The 17,463-nt window shown below is 27.8% G+C and overlaps 2 protein-coding genes across 2 annotated transcripts in view; one reads left to right on the top strand and one right to left on the bottom strand.

Moving 5' to 3' along the window:
- The window catches only part of LOC111625744, a 58,707-nt gene extending 41,444 nt beyond the window's left edge, over positions 1 to 17,263 (bottom strand). The window contains exon 1 of the mRNA XM_023368965.1: positions 17,058 to 17,263. The gene's annotated coding sequence lies outside the window, so the exon portion shown is untranslated. The remainder of the gene's footprint in view (positions 1 to 17,057) is intronic.
- Positions 12,430 to 15,672, top strand: LOC111625729 (transferrin-like). The gene is made up of 10 exons (XM_023368947.1): positions 12,430 to 12,582; positions 12,865 to 12,958; positions 13,042 to 13,166; positions 13,239 to 13,496; positions 13,568 to 13,858; positions 13,944 to 14,132; positions 14,207 to 14,453; positions 14,517 to 14,638; positions 14,724 to 15,205; positions 15,284 to 15,672. Exons 1-10 carry the CDS (start codon positions 12,516 to 12,518, stop codon positions 15,542 to 15,544), a joined length of 2,136 nt encoding a protein of 711 aa, XP_023224715.1. The 5' UTR covers positions 12,430 to 12,515; the 3' UTR covers positions 15,545 to 15,672.
- Positions 17,264 to 17,463: the final 200 nt, after the last annotated feature.

Here is a 17,463-nt window from a genome sequence, read left to right as displayed (position 1 = left end):
TCTTTAACAGAAATACATACGAAATAATAACTTCCAAACAGCGGTCACCTCTATTTTTAATGTTTTCATCAGTGGCCTTTAGAGATTCGAGTGTATAAGTTTTCATAAGTTTGACTATATCATTATAACTATTAGCACATGAATTGCATTAGTACTTTTTATTCATTAAAATTTTAGTCAGAAATATACCAGATGATCATAATCAAAGTATGCTATTCAGTGCTGTCTAGAGAGATATTTAACAGTTCAAATGCAGCCAAATTAGATATAGTGACATTTCATTAGAAAAACGTTTTCGTTAAAAAAATAGTAGGCCTATCACATCTCATCGCTATGGCACTTTTGGTGCTGCAAGTAACAAATATTTTATTTGTAAAGACAGGAGATACTACTCATTATGACCTTCAGATGTAAATCCTAAAGGCAAAAAACAGTATGTTGAAAGGCCGACCATATTGATCTTCTGTGATGTTTCTGATATACAATGTGATTGTGTCTTTCAATACTGCCAAATTTATAACATATCCTCGATAAACTAAACTTTATCCACAAATGAAACTGCTTTTTCGTTGTTTGCATCGATAAAAGTGTCTTAGTGAGAGTTTTCATACTTTTTTTTTACGGAAATGTCTTCCGCATGTCCTGAAATGTCATCCTGAGAAATTTGGTTGCATTTGAACTTATAAATATCTCTCTACAACACAGCGTTGAATAGGGGGTAATTTAATTAATCTAACGAGGTAGATTTCCTTGAACTATTAATAACCAGGCAGGATCTTCCTGAAAATACCTAAACATTTTATAATTTTTATATGATTATATTGGAAGGTCACGGCTTAAACAATCTTTATTCTATTTTATTCTAAGCTCCAGTTAATGTTAGTTATTTTCCATAATTTAGTTTCTTATTTGAAAATGAGAAATATACAAATGAAATGAGTAATTTATTTTTAAATCTGTTCTCTTAAAACATTGGTTTAGTGGAATAATGCAACGCAATAACCTACATAGGCGATCTGCAACGGTTTGCCGCTGTACAGGACTTTCTATGAGAAATTGACACTTATTTAAGTGTTACAAACATTATGGAAATTCATAAAACTCTACGTGGCCAGCGCGTTGGTGAGATGCGAACCCTCAATTTATTATCACTGTTTAGGGGTTTTATGCACTTGAATACTGATGAACTCTGTAAAAACATATTTCACCTTATTTTATTTACTACAAAATATTTAAAAGTATAGAATTGCATCATATTTATTTTAATTTAAAAAATTTATAAACAAATTAATTTTTTCATCACAATAAATTTGCTTAGAAACTAGGCAATGTTGCGCTTTGTATTCTTGTTGCACTGTGTTTCGCAATTTGGTGTATTCCGTTTGCACAGTATAATAATTCATCTTGTTTTAAAGTAATAAATACAAAAGTAGTTTATTCATCTCATATATTAAATAAGGACAATTTCACTCACTGTCGTATATTAACTATATAAAAAAACGTTTAACTTATGGTAAGTTTTATTTAAAAATTCATAAATTTTTTTCTTTAAAATTGAATAATTTCTCTGTAAAACAGTTTTTATAGACAATATAATACGATTAATGATTTTAAATCTTTGAAATTCAAAACTGTATTTTGTGGAATTTTGGAATATCTCAAAACCCATTTATTTTATGATAAAATTGTCATTTTACGATGTAAAAACATAACTCGATTTAATTAATTTTCTAAAGAAATTTATGTTATTCTGACTTACTGATTAGAACTATGTTATTTTCCTATGGGGATTCTTTTCTCTGGGCATATTTGGAAATACAATTGAACCTCCAATAATGACCATTTCCTAACAACGGTCTCTTCTAAACAGCGGCCATCTTTAACAGAAATACATACGAAATAATAACTTCCAAACAGCGGTCACCTCTATTTTTAATGTTTTCATCAGTGGCCTTTAGAGATTCGAGTGTATAAGTTTTCATAAGTTTGACTATATCATTATAACTATTAGCACATGAATTGCATTAGTACTTTTTATTCATTAAAATTTAAATTTTAGAGATTATTTATTAATTTTTATATCTAATTAATTGTCATTTTTCTGTAAAACTTTAAAATACCATTGGACGAGGGGAATGAATGTAAATAGTTACATTTATTCATAATAATAAATTTATCTGTATCGAAAATTAATATATAAGTTTTTAATATGGTAGCTACAAATGAGAAAGATATAATCTTTGCAAAAGTATCACGCATTGTCTGATGAATCTTATTTAATAAAATAATATTTATTTAGTGTAGATATTAATTAAATTTTTTAATAGAAATTACAACATATTTCTTACTTCTTTTATATCAAATTAAATAAAATAAGTAATAAAAAATAATATTTTTGTGAGGAAGATTTCAGTAGAAATTAATGAGACTTTCAAAACTTATTTTTATTATTTTAATTTTTTGTTACTGTTAACTATCTTCGTGTCAAAATTTAAAATTAAATTACAATTTATTTTAAAAAATTATTAAAAACATCGTTACTTTTAAATGATAGAAAGTTAATAAAATTTCTTTAAAAAATTTTAAGATAATTATATTTAATCAAATGAGTCTCTAAATAGAAGAAGAGTCTATCATTAGGTTTGCATGTCAAAAAGGTATGGCGATAAGAGAATAAATGATAGCTGAACAAAAGAAAAGAAATAAGGAATCAAGAAAATTCCAGGATAAAAATTTAATGAGAGAAAAGAATGCAACATCTGAAAGGTTTAGAAAGAAAGAATTAACGCAATTAACTTGACGTGGCGATAAGTAATAATAGTAATAACGTGTCAAATCATCATGGAAAAGAATCACTAGAGAAAGAATAGTGTGATAAGAAGCCATGAAAAATCATAATAGAATTATAAAAAAAAAACTACAGTAAACCATTTAAACATAATTAATATAATTAAATTTTTTCGAATGTTTTCTGATGACAAAAATGGTTATTAAAATAACAGTTTGTCGCAATATAAAAATATCAAACTGATAATTATACTTGAATAATATAATTTATATTTTAATTTTATAATATTGTAAACAGCTTTTAAAAATAATAGCTAACTAGATCGGTTCAAAACGTTTCGTGAATACGTTGACCAGAATAAATTGGGCTCAAGTTGTCCCATTGTAGGCATGGTCAAACTCGTAATGGACATAAAGGAGGCCATCTTAGTGCTTGCAGAGAAGGAAAAATAATTTTAAAAAAATACATATTGTTTCAAGAATAACATATTTACAGTAAATTATATTTGTAGAAACACAATAGCAATAATAAGCAAGAAATATAAACTTGAATTTAAGCATGTTTTGTTTTCTATCTATCCAGCGATTTAAATTTGCGAGAGAGATTTAGGTTTATTCAATTAAAAATGTTCCGTAAATTATACTATTATAATACCATTTAGATTTATTTATAGATTTTTAAAATAAAATAGAATGATTAGAGATTTAATGGATAGCTTTATGATACAGAGTACTATAATTTCAGTTGAACACAACATTAAGATTATTGGACAACATGCAGACAAAAGACAATATTTTATATTTATATTTTATTAAAAAACATGATATCTATGTAATGATGACAAAATAAATACAATATATAAATAAATATACTTTTCAAGCTATTTTCATACTCTTATCATGAATAATGATAAGAGTATGAAAATAGATCTTTATCTGATCATCTTCCACCAGTGGCCGAGTGGATAAAACCGCTGAACACTCGTCGTGGAGACACTCATTCGCACCTCATTAACGAGATGGCAGCGTAGAACTTTCCGGGGGTTTACTCACGTGTATAACACCTAAACAGGGACCGATTTGCCATAGTAGGACCACCGGGAGGTATCTCATCCTTGGCAGGATTGCTTGGCAGGCATCCTTACTTAAGGGTTTCATTGTCATTTAGCCTACCAGTGGTGCCCAAACTTTTTGATTGGCGGGTCAAATTGCGCATATGCCGTAGATAGAGCCGGCAAGAAATATTTTATATATTATATATATATATTTCATGTAAACTAAACATAGGCCTACATATAAATGATGTGTTTGTGGGCCGGATTTGGTCCTGGGTCGTAGTTTGAGCACCACTGCCTTATATCCATTAATACCATTAATCTAATCTTCCTTTTGAAGAATGGAAATAGCCTTAGATACTTAAATTATCTTAAATATTTGAATTGGCCAGATGACTAAGGTTAAGGCCCTAGGTGTCGTAAAAGATTCCCTCAGTGCCCACAGGGTGTAAAGAGCCAAAAATGAAAAGAAAAGAAAAAAATAAAATTTTCAAAAAGATAAAATTTATAAATCTTACAGATATATTCAAAAACAATTCCTCAATAATTTTATTGCATTATTGTTTTACTTTCCCGGCTGTTGTGTATACATAACAAAGGGAAGTATTGGAATCGTGTCAAATTTGACCCTCCGAGTGTTTTGCAAATCTTCGCGTTTTAAGACCTTCCGAACCCAAAAAACTCAGAAAACGGAAAAAAATTCCGTGGATATGTGTGTATGGGTGTGCGCATTGAATAGGTATGTGTGGGTATGTTGGCATCTATTTCGTTTAATATATCAGGAGAGGATAAAGATTAAGAAACGAAATTTGACACGGTAGTTTGTGTATAAGGGACATTGATGCAATTGAAATTAAGTTGTGAAAGGTTGAAGGCGAGAGATAGAGGGTGATCGTGTATCATATCTCCAATGGGGTCGGACATAATAAAGATTTTATGCTTTATAGAAATCCCAATTTTCTGTGAAACTCATCTTTATCCTCAAAATTAAGCTTTTTGTTATTTTATCATAATTAAAAATAAAAAAAAAATTATAACACAATTTCCTAACAGAGGGCGTCACACAGAATTTTATTTATTTATTATGATTAATAATATAAGAGTTATTTTTTAAAGTAACAGCCCGGAAAGTTACGCAACTGAGAGTAACTTAGAATTTTCTTTGAGAAGAGAAATTTGCTTCTTTATATATAATTTTAAGCCACAAAACTACATTATATTTAACATGTTCCGAATATATTTTGCTGAATTGGCAAAATATCAAAAAATTGTTTGCAAAGTAGAAATGTAAATTCGAAAGTAAATTTAAGTTAAAAGTAAAATTTCCTCGGAAATTTATCGGTGTTTTTAATCAATTATTTTCATTGAATAAAGATTTTTCTCATTTCATTAAAATACAAAATGCTTCATAATAATTTCATACGATGAATTTCACGTGAAATATTTCACAGAATAATTCCAAGTACTGTATTTATAAAAACCATTAAATGTTTATCGCTATTAACTTCCATTAAGGATGGTTTCGTCTTAAAAGAATTGCAATGTAAATATTTTCTATATTACATTGATCTAGCCTTAAATTTATTCTGAATAAATTTTGTTCAATCATATATTTATGAAAAGAAACCCACATAGCTTTGAAAAATTTTAATCCAGGAAACTCAGAAGAATTACAATAAATACTCTTATACTAAGCAAGAGAATTGTAATATGGCTGTTAGATTTTTATAATAATTCTATTTAACATTTTTTCTGCTTTGTTTTTTGAATGAATTCTTAAATATTAACGTGGACCATTACAATTTCAAAAACTGGTTAGTGTAATGCAACGGTTCCCAAAGTGTGTAATAAAGGTGGCACATAGAATCGCAAAATGTAAAAAGCCTCATACCATCGCAGAAAAGCTTATTCTACTGGCTGCTGTAGATATGATGAACATTATGATCGGTGAGTCTGGTAGGAAGCAGCTTCAAAAGTGCCTTTGTTCAATAACACTATCAGTAGCAGAATACAGCACATAGCGAAGGACCTCCAATGTTCAGTTAATTGAAAAAATAAAAGGGAAGGAATTTGGTTTGCAGCTGAATAAGGACACAGGTAATAATAATAATGATGCACACTTGATTTGCTATGTACGGTTTATAGACAGTAATAACATTATAGAAGGCTTTCTCTTTTGTAAAAGTATCACTGCTGGCGCTAAGGCCGACGGCTTGTACGAGATCTTTGATATTTTTATATACGAAAATAAGTTGGTGTGAACTAAGTGCATTGGTATCTGTACAAATGGTGCTCGTTCTATGTTCGGGTGTTATGGAAGATTGTAAGAACTTTTTCGAAGCAGAAACCCTGATGCACTGAGGACCAATTGCGTTATTCACAGAGAAGCACTCCCATCTGAGTCCTACATTGAACCAGGCCTTAGAATATGTAGTAAATGTAGTAAACTTTATAAAAACTCGACCGTTGAAGGCAAGATTTTTCAAAAACCTATGAGGATATGGGATCAGAGCACACGTCTTTGTTGTACTAGAGAACTTCGAAAAAGTACAAAACATCACCAGGAGAGAGCGATGGCTTTCTCGAGGTAATGTTTTTTCTCGTACGTTTGAACTGTGACAGGAAATTTTTATTTTTCTTTAACCCCTTCTGAGTAGTAAAGCTCAGAGAATCTTAATTTCATTTACAACTTTTTATTTGTACGAAGCTGAGTTTATCGCTGTGATAAAAACTAAGCATTACACAAAAATCAATGCGAAGAAGGAAATGAGTGTGGCTGTGTTCAGTTTGATTCCAAGATTTGAGAAAATGTACAGTGATCAACAGGCTCATCCATTCCACTAATTATAATTAATAGTGTTTTATTTATTTTTTACTTCACGTCCTAACTCTTTAATTTAAAAAATATTGGCTATTTCGCAAATTGTACTTGTTAGAATTTGACATAGGGCGCCTTGGGAATATCTGGATTTAGCAAGGGCGCCGAGAATCAAAAAAGTTTGGAAACCATTGGTGTAATGGTTAGGTTATGAAGAGTGGTTACGGTTCTATGGATAGTTTATGGAGATAATGTTTAATAAGATGAATTTAAGCAAATAATTTAAAGCTTTCCATATAGAGATTTTTATTAGGAGAGTTTAATTTTAAAATTATTTTGCAATTATAAGAGAGATCTTTTATTGAAGATTTTTCAGCATAAGAAAATTATATTAAACTTGGAATTAACAATGGATACAGTATTTTAAAATTGTTCAAATATTATGGTGACTTTTATTCGGCATATTTGTCTATAAACTTAAAGAAAATTGTTTCTTTTAGATTTATTGGATAGAATCAATATTTGCAAATTTAGTCATTTTAAGCAACGATTTAGGCCAAACTCTTTATTTCGAATAAATTAAAACAGAAATGAAACACTTTCTTCAATTAAAAAAGTAAATGTAAAGCATTAAACTTATAAACGTCTTTTTAACTTTATGAAGTTTTTAATGCTTTTAAAGCTGATTAATATGTCAGATTATTATCTAAACTATTTTTGTTAATCTTAGAGAAACCTCCTGAATAATTTCAATAAAGTAATTGTTAATTACGCAGTCGAAACCAGTCAGAATTGCTCAACTTTATATCTGACCGTCGTGGACTGTGTTTCGAGTTACGCCCGAATGAAGGTCGCATAAATGATCAACAGTGAAATACAACATTAAGAAGCGACAGAATCGTTGCCTAGTAAAACTTCTAAACAAACTTATAATATCAAACGTAATTAAAAATAAATTAAAGCTCATATAATATGAAAGAAATGTAAAATTTAATGAAATTTTGAGTAAATTCTTAGATAAATTATTATTATTTTAACAAAAATGCTTTAAAAAATATGCTTTATTCAATTCTATAATAGTTTTTTATATTTTATTGTCAAATAATACAAAATAGTTTCTACAAAGTACAATTTCCAGTCTATAACAGTCTATTATTTCCAGTCTGTACTTTGTAAGAATTATATAAAATTGTATTTTGTATAAATTTAGACTTTAAATAGTAGATAATTTATGCAGCGTCATATAAAAAATATTTATGAATAGTAGTAGAGCGGAGATTATTAATAAACAGATATTTAGAAACGTTCTCAATAACCTAGACCTCTTTACATATATTTTTATATGCACAATTAATAGAAATTTATGTCATAGTGATTGTAGCAACTTATTTATTTCTTCCTAACGTAGATATAAATCCAAAATATTCATTACAATCAATATATACTGTATGATACAAAAATTATATATAATATATAAGCCATTCAATTTTGTATTATTATATAGTAAGCAATGAAATGTCTGACTATAAAATGACAAATACTTCAATTAAAAATAAATATAACTAGAAAATCATTATAATTTAATTAATCAATTTTCTGTGTAGTAAATACTTGAGCCCATGTTAATTAATTCTGTAGTGCATTACTTCTGATGTAGAAATCACTATAAATTATTAATATCCGCTAGAAGCGAATGATTGAAAAATATCCTTCTACAGGAAACTGATCAAAGTAATTTTCCTACTTTAATATACCATCAGAAATCAGGATTATTTTATTTAAAAGTATTTGATATCAGATTAAATAAAATAAAATTTATATTTTTCATTAATCTTAATTATCTTTAAATAAATAAATAAATAAAAATATTGTTGCTAGGTGAATTGTGTCTAGCATAGTACTTTCTAAGCATTGTGATAGATACAATTTTATTATATTTGCATTTATGATATTTATTATTTTGTATTTTTTTAATTATAAACTATGTATTTATATCATTTTCATGTCAGAAATCAATTTTGAAGGTGGAAAGTAATTAGAAAATTAATATTTAGCTTCAAAATATAGTTTATTTGTTGCTGAATTGTGCGTTGTAATATTATCAAAATTGACAGTCATAAGTGCAATACATTGGAATTTCCTAACATACTGTACCTCTGCATATAAAACCTTTCATTATTATATAACTCCATGACCTATAATTAATATATAGAATTAAATAAAATATATGAATTAATGAATTAAATAAATATGAATTAAATAAAATTATAAGCAATAACGACCACCTCCCAACTACGGTCACCTCTAAAAAACTGACATTTTTATGTTTTCTTCTGTAAGAAGCCCAGTTAATTATGAATCCTAAACAATTGTTTAATTTATCTAATTAAATATAAACATTGTTGTTACGTATTGCTTAATTGTTCTAGATTACACTAATTAAATACTACTAAAACAGGCTTGTATGTAGGCTATGTTAATTATGTTTTTTCTATGTAAATTTACTTTATGTTATGAAGCTAAATACAGACCTAACATTGTTCATGTCAATTAACAAACTTTTTATTTTTTTAAACTATTTCTCTATATATTTCGGTTTAAAGTGCACTCAAACCTCTAAAAAACGGCCACTGAAAGAAACACAAAAGAATGACCGTTGTTTAATTAAAGGTTATTTCGTATGCATTTCAGAAAGAAACATTCCTGAAAAAAGGCCGCCGTTTAGGGGTGGCCGTCGTTAAAAGGTAGCCGTTATTGAAGGTTCCATGTTTTAATAATCTAATTAATACGAATTTAACCGAATCGTAATTGAAAAATATTAAATTTAAATTATTATTTAGACTTAAAACAATAATTTGTAGATAAATATGTCGTTACTTTATGTTAATAAATATAAAAGTATTTTAATTATTATATTAATAGATGTCTCGATAAACAGGAAACAATGAATTATGATTCAGAAAATGTTATATGAATTTTGAGAAAATGTATTTTTGTTAAATAGTTATAAAATACTTTCATTTTACGGTGCGCTAAATGTTTTACTTTAAATTAACCTGTACAGCAACTACATTTACAGGTATAATTAAAGCTCAAATTTTTCTAAGAATATTGCAGTTTGTCTCTAGAATTTTTTATAATACTTGTCCTTGATTGCCATTCCCTAAAACACAATGTATTATACAATTTAACTAGAATCAACCCTCAAAAATTATATAAATATTTCTTTAATAAGTTATATAAGTCAATATTTATTATATTTTTAATTAATATCTCTATGCTTAATTCACTTATAAATAAACTTATATTAAAGATTATATTATTTGCAAATAGATAGCAATTTTATAATTTTCTAAAATTGAATGTTCTAAAAAATAATTCTGTTTGAATTTCACAATGCAAGGATTTCTCATAATGGTGGGATGATAATAGACGAGAAAATCAGCCATGCTTAAACAAAGCATATCAGAAAAATGAAAGAATTTCTTTCGGATTAAGCAACACAGTCTCATAGAAAACATCCTAAATACATAGAATATATTTTAATATAACTCTTTTATCTTTATTAACGTTTAAATTTAGTGTTAACAAACTGTTTCTCCTAATAAAATATACTGAAAAATAAGATAACCTTGCTCCTTGTTTGTTTATCAAATGCTACTGAATGTTTCCAAGGTTCATCCATTGCGTATTTTCATTGGAAAATCCGAAAATCTTATAGAAATTTCTAGATACTTATTTACAAAATTTATATAAAATCACTATTATCAATTTAAACATTAATAACTCTGTCACGACTGCTTGACATGATATCACTTATTATGAATTATAGAACCAGAAGAATAAAAGACCGGAAATGGATGACTCTTACAGAATAATGCAAAGTTTAAATATAAAAATAACAGCTGATATGTTTAAATAAAGAAAAAATAATAATACTAATCTCGTCTGAATAAATAATACATACTTAATTATTCAAAGAAATGAATATAGGTTAGCAAATGATTCAAATAAACCTATTTACTTTCATTTGAGAAATGGAGAATTTGTTTAAATTGTTATATTTTGTTATAATTTTATTAAAAATTCTATTAAAATATTTATCGATTTTCTTGTTAAAAATGATGTCGTGTCGCTTATAATTTCGTATTAAAAAGTTAAATGAGTAAGTCAAAGATACAGTACGTCTATTCTTAACTGGGAAACGTTATGATTGAACATTTCCTTCCATATTCTCCTTCCTGCTTCAGTCAATAAAATAATAAAAAATAGAACTTATCATACTTTAAAAACTTTTATCAGAAAATTTATGCTTATCCTAGAATATATAGCAATTTAACTGGAAGTACGATAAATATTTAGATAAAAAAAGGGAATATTTTCGTACGTAAACTATTGCAAAATTATTCTTAAAATGTGATAAGAAAATTCATAATTTAATTAGTGATGAATTATTAAAAGATTATTATTGTTATTGCAATTTGTTTATCGAAAATATAAATGAATAATATTCAGAAATTGAATAATTTAAACCACTTAAAACACGTAAAATACAGATAAACATTTTCAAAACAATCACAAAATAATAAAGACATCTCTCTGATAAGAAGTAAAAAAGGAATCTTAAAATAATGTAAATAATAACAAAATAATAAATTTAATCGAGAATAAATAATTAAGTTTAATTATAAATCTGAGAAATTTATTAATTATTTTATAAAAATTATAGTATAACTAATTTTACAAAGTAATAAATATTATTTAATTAATTATGAATGATATTTTAAGTTAAATATTTAGTTGTCTTCTGTTCACCTTTATTACAATAATAAATATAATTACTAAAGATATATTTTTAATATTTTATTAGATATATTATATATCATCCCTAAAGATTCTAAAACAGATATCAAACAACTTAATTAAAATTAATTAAGAATTTAAGTAAATAAACTAAAATATTTTGGTATTTGTTATCATTATTTCTCTTATAAATTCATAAACTAATGTAAAATAATTAATCTTAAGCCTTTGTGTCCTTATTATACAATTTTATTATTTAAAAGTCTATTATGACAGATCGTATTATTAGGACTTATTATACCGGTGTCCAAGTCCTTAGACACCGGTATAATATGTCCTAATAATACAATCTGTCCTAGTAGACATTTAAATAACAAAATAATGTAAAATAAAATGTCTTCTGTTTTTAATAATTGCAACGACATTCTATTCCCAACTTTTGTTTTTAGATTTATGCAGGTTCAGTAACCAATGTCGATTCTTTAAAAAACAAATGAATATGATAATAAATATAAACTGGTTCTGAGCCTGAACCCTGTTGACCGATGCAACCTACATTAGTTTGATGCTACAACAGTAATTGTTTTCTATATATACGAATTACATATAGGCTAAATAGAAATATATAATGTAATATATATGCTGTATTATACAGCAGATTTCAAAAATAGGCACATTTATAAATTTTACCTGAAGAAAATTAAATATTTTACTATTAAATATATAAACTTCATTGTTCAGTAGAAATATTAATGGTTTAATTTAAAATACTTTTTCAAAAGTAAAAAGATGGGAAAATCGATAATTTAAATAATATTTTACTCTATTTTTATTATAGATTTTTGATAACCTGTCTTGTCTTCGTAAAGATTTATTGTGAAACGTTTCCTCGAAAAGTTGTGCAACGTTTTTCCAAGAAATTAGAAACGTCACGTAACCACGTGATTTTCGGCCAATCGAAAAAGGTATCAATTAGCGGAACAAGTTCTCAGTTGTATTTAAATGTGTTTCCAGGATAGGATTGTTGCTATCGACTAGAAGTCATCAGCAACATGAAACTTACTTTAATAACTACGCTGTTTTTCCTAATTGGACTGGCTCAATGCCATGCTCAAAAATGTAAGTTATTCTCCACAATTCCAATATTTATTACTAGTAAAATGAAATTTTCATAATTTAAAAACTGCGTTTTAACTATTAATTAATTGTCAATGGTGTATCAAGAGGACTGTGAACCCTTTAAACAAGTTTCCATTATAATGCTACAGTAGAGGAAGCTGACCTTCTATTTTTCTATTTTTAAAGATCATCAGGCTATAAATAATTTCCTTTGATCCCGGATTTCTCTTTTATTTTAATTATCATGAATCTTTTAAATCACTAAATTTTATTATTTTTTAGTGAAGTTTTGTTCCACGGAGAAAAATCTTCCTTTTTGTTTGAAAATGGCAGAAGAACACAATGATTTGGTCGAATGCGTTTCTCGAATTGATGGGTAATAAATTAAAAATGTTATAAAATAATAAAAATTTTATCGAGTAAATAAGTTTTTAATCTTTTACTTTATTTTCAAAATAGATTAAGTTGTTTGGAAGCTATTGCAGCCCGTGAAGCTGATATCATGAATCTGGATGCTGCGAATATTTTTGTAGCAGGAAATAATTTTAATTTAAGTGTTTTGGCATTCGAACAAAACAATGGAGGTAGACTAAAATTTTATATTCAGAAATATATTTTATATATATATAAAATATTTATTAATATTTTTCTATAAGAACCTTACAAGTACCGATCGGTGGCACTAGTACCAAAGTCTATGGAACTTTCTTCTCTAAATGATTTGAAAGGAAAGAAGTCTTGCCATACTGGTGTTGGTAGAACAGCAGGTTGGCAAATTCCAATAGCTGAACTTACATCGCGAGGGATAATGGATTTACTCTGCAGTGGAGAATTAGCAACTGTAGAAAAGTTTTTCAATCAGAGTTGTGCTCCTGGAAAATGGTCGAATGATCCTATTGTTGACGCTGAATTAAGTGAGTACATAAATTTACAAAGTATAAAATTATATTGCCAAAAATAATATTAAAATTTTAACGAAAAATAGAAAAACAACATCCGAACCTTTGTGCACTTTGTGAAAATCCCGAACTATGTTCAAGGAGCGATCGTTATAGCGGATACGAAGGAGCTCTTCGATGTTTACATGAAGATAGAGGAGACATTGCATTTTCAAAAACAGAAGTTGTCGAGAAATATGTAGAAGACAATCCTGATTTTGCTGAAAAATACGAATATTTATGCGCTGATAATACTAGAAAGAGTCTAAGTGATGGCGCCGATATTCATTGTAGTTGGGGAGTCAGACCCTCTAATGCATTTGTTATTTGTTCACACAGTAAGAATAATTATATTAATATATTCGAATATGTCAGATGCATGATAACATTAATAAAATCTATGTTCTCAATTTAATATTTTAGAAACAACTGAAGAAAGAGACCACTATTACTCAGTCTTGCGACAACTCTATTCCCAATATTCATCTAACATCCCTCAGATACAAAACCAACAACGTCCAGAATGGTTTACTAAATTCTTTGTTTCTAGTGTAAATGTCTCAGATATTCTTCGTACAACTCCAGAAAATGAAGATCCTCTCACTTATCTTGGTAATACTCATTTAATTTGATTAATTGAAAGTTCTAAATAGAAAATAAATTGATGTTTACTTATTCATTAATAGGCAAATTCACTTATACAATGGATCGCAGACATGGCGGATGCGCACCAATGCCATTACGATTCTGTACTACTTCAGAGCAAGGTGTGAATAAATGTAGAGATTTAGACAAAGTGGTCCGTTCTAGAAGAATATATGTTAAAATTGAATGTATTTTGGAGGCATCTACAGCCGATTGCATAACTGCTGTGAAAGAAGATAGAGCGCATCTTATTACATTAGATGGTGGCGATGTCTACCGTGCAGGAAGGTAAGTAAAATTTTTGGCCATTAATAATCTATTTAGACACGAAATAATTGAGATATTTTATAGATATTCGAACTTGATTCCAATTGCTTCAGAATTATATGGTAAATTAGATGAAGGTGCTACCTATTACGCTGTAGCAGTTGTACGTAGCAATAGCGAAATAAATGAATTAGAAGATTTAAGAGGCGAGCTTTTCATATAATTTTTAGTCATATTTTTTTAATTTTAAATACAGTTTAAAAAAATTTTTTTTCGCTGGCTTTTTAACAGGATTAAAAAGTTGCCACACCGGAATTGGTAGAACAGCAGGATGGGTTATGCCTGTTGGATTTCTTACCAGTAAAGATCTAATTTCAAAAAGTCAATGTGATAAAGCAGCTGCAATTGCCTCTTTCTTTTCCGCAAGTTGTGTACCTGGTGCTAACAATCCTAAATACAATCCTACTGGTTCTGGAGCAGACAAACTTTGTCAACAATGTATAGGTGACGTAAACGGAGAAAACAAATGCGCAAGAGGCTCTACAGAAAGATACAGCGGATATTCGGGAGCACTGCGTTGTTTGGCCGAAAACGGCGGCCAAATAGCATTCGTAAAGCATACTACAGTGCCCGAATATACAGATGGTAGCAGTGAATTAGAATGGGCAAAAGAGTTGAAATCCGAAAACTTCAAACTGCTATGCAGAAATGGAAGTATTGACAGTGTCGAAAATTATAAAGATTGCAATCTTGGACGAGTGCCCTCTCATAACGTAAGATAAAATACCGATAAGTTGTATTATTTACAAAATAACAATATATCTTAATCTAAATTGAAATTTTTGTTTCAGGTAATGATTTCGGGTGACTATCTCCCAGTACGATTATGGTTCACCGAATTGGTTACTGCACTTGACAAATGGTTTGGTTCATCGTCCAACAATTTTAATCTCTTCAAACCTTACGGAGGCAAAGCCGATCTTCTTTTCAAAGATTCTACAACAGCTTTAAAAGCAGTGCCCTTAACTAGTACCTATAAAGACGTTTTGGGTGAAGACTATGTTAATGCAGTCGAATCGACTGATCCTGCTCTTTGCGTAGATAATTCATAACTGTGATATTTTGACTTTATTTCTTTAAATTCAAGTAATTTGATATCACTTCAAAATATAATCAACAGTATTCTGTGAAGAATAAATGTCTTTCTTTTATGAAAATAAAATTGATTTTTATATAAAAATCGAATCTACTTTAACTTATTATATAAATAGAAGAAATTTAAATTTTTTAACATATATTTTAAATAAAAATTCAGATAAAAAAACTAAAATACTTTGCTATACTGCGAATTATTAATTTTTAATTATATATTATGCAACTTTAATAACTTCACCCCAAAAATGAATTAATTAAATTGTAATACAGTGTTAAAAATAGATTAAAGATGATTTTATATTTGCATTTTATAAGGAAATGTATCTTAATAATTGCTAAATGATTTAACTGAAATTAAAATAAGTATTGCGTATATAAATATCAGAATAGAATAAAATTTAAAATATAAAATAGTAATATTTCCAATTACAATAATAATAGTTAGAATGAATTTTTATTTTCTGCTCATATAATATATAATATAAATAATAATCTTAGAGTTTCGAAATATTATAAACAAATTATCATATTAATATGCAACATTTAAATATTATATAAGCATAAATTTTATTCCTTTTTCCCAGTAAGCAATTTTAAGCATTGTATATTGCTCGTGCCTATTAAAGAGACTTTAATACAGCTGGATAAGTAAACTAATGACGTAGTCCCTGCCAAATGAAACGGAATATATCATTGGATTGCTTATCCAGCTGTATTAAAGCCGCTTTACTAGGCAACCTTCTTCATATGTCATATCAGCCTATGTTCTACCCATTTCTATGCTAATAACAAAAAGGGAATTAAGCATAACAGATTCACAATTTGATAATAAAGAAAGAAATAAAGATAAAAGCCGAGAAACTAAACGAAAAAAATTGAAATTTATCTTTAAGTATTAGTAAACAATTTTTTAATACATATATCTGAATATTTATAACAGACTTTATATATTTATGTAATCGTTAACTCGACCTTCACATCCTACATATAAGCAATCGTAAGATTTTCTTTCATCTCTTCAAATACATATGTAATTGCTGAATGTTCCGGTAGATATAATATTCATGGGAGCGTAAACATTTATTTTATCTTACGTAATTTTTTAAAATTTTATCTTATTTAATAATTAAATTTGTAAGTTCAAAATTTAATTATTTTTGTTATTATTCAAAAAGAAAAAAATTACTTTGAATATTAATTTAATAAAAGCAATCAATAGATAGCAGCACGTATTTTATTACAAAATTAATGTAGCCCAAACTTCATAAATATTTTAAAATTTTCTCGATAAACTTTGCAATATTTAAATATATTAATAAGTTTGTGTATTTAAATATTTATTATACAATTTATATATATATACACCCATGTATACCTTCTGACCTAGAAGTTCGCGCATGAATAAAAGGGAAGTTTGTTGTCAAGATGCCTGTTGGCGATGAGAACTGTAATAATGTAAATTCGTCCTACCTTGTCTAACTCTCGACGTCGACCCTGACCACGTGTCTGTGTGTCTTCGTCTCGACGATAAGGCCGGAGTAAGACAACAGTCCAGACAATAATTTAAATCTTTATTTTAATCCACTAAGTGATATCTACAGATGAACTGGTGAGTTGCTGGACAGAGAACGATCTTGATATAGACGTTTACCTTGCAAAAAGTGTTTCCTTCCGTCTCCGTTGAAGGATATATAGGTCAGAAGCAAAGACATGGGTGACTGTGACCTTAGATACAGCGCTCTTGGTGGCAATGACGGGTACTATCGACCGCCATTTTATTTTAAGTCAAAACATAAATCTACACTACATGTTGGACAGGATTGTTACTTTAGAATCTATTTTTCTCATCTAAATTTAGTTTGTTTTATTTGCCCCT

Source organism: Centruroides sculpturatus, unplaced genomic scaffold, assembly GCF_000671375.1.
Source record: "Centruroides sculpturatus isolate CEXI.00-Female unplaced genomic scaffold, Cexi_2.0 scaffold502, whole genome shotgun sequence".
NCBI classification, from domain to species: domain Eukaryota; kingdom Metazoa; phylum Arthropoda; class Arachnida; order Scorpiones; family Buthidae; genus Centruroides; species Centruroides sculpturatus.
This window is presented reverse-complemented; position numbering and strand designations above follow the sequence as displayed.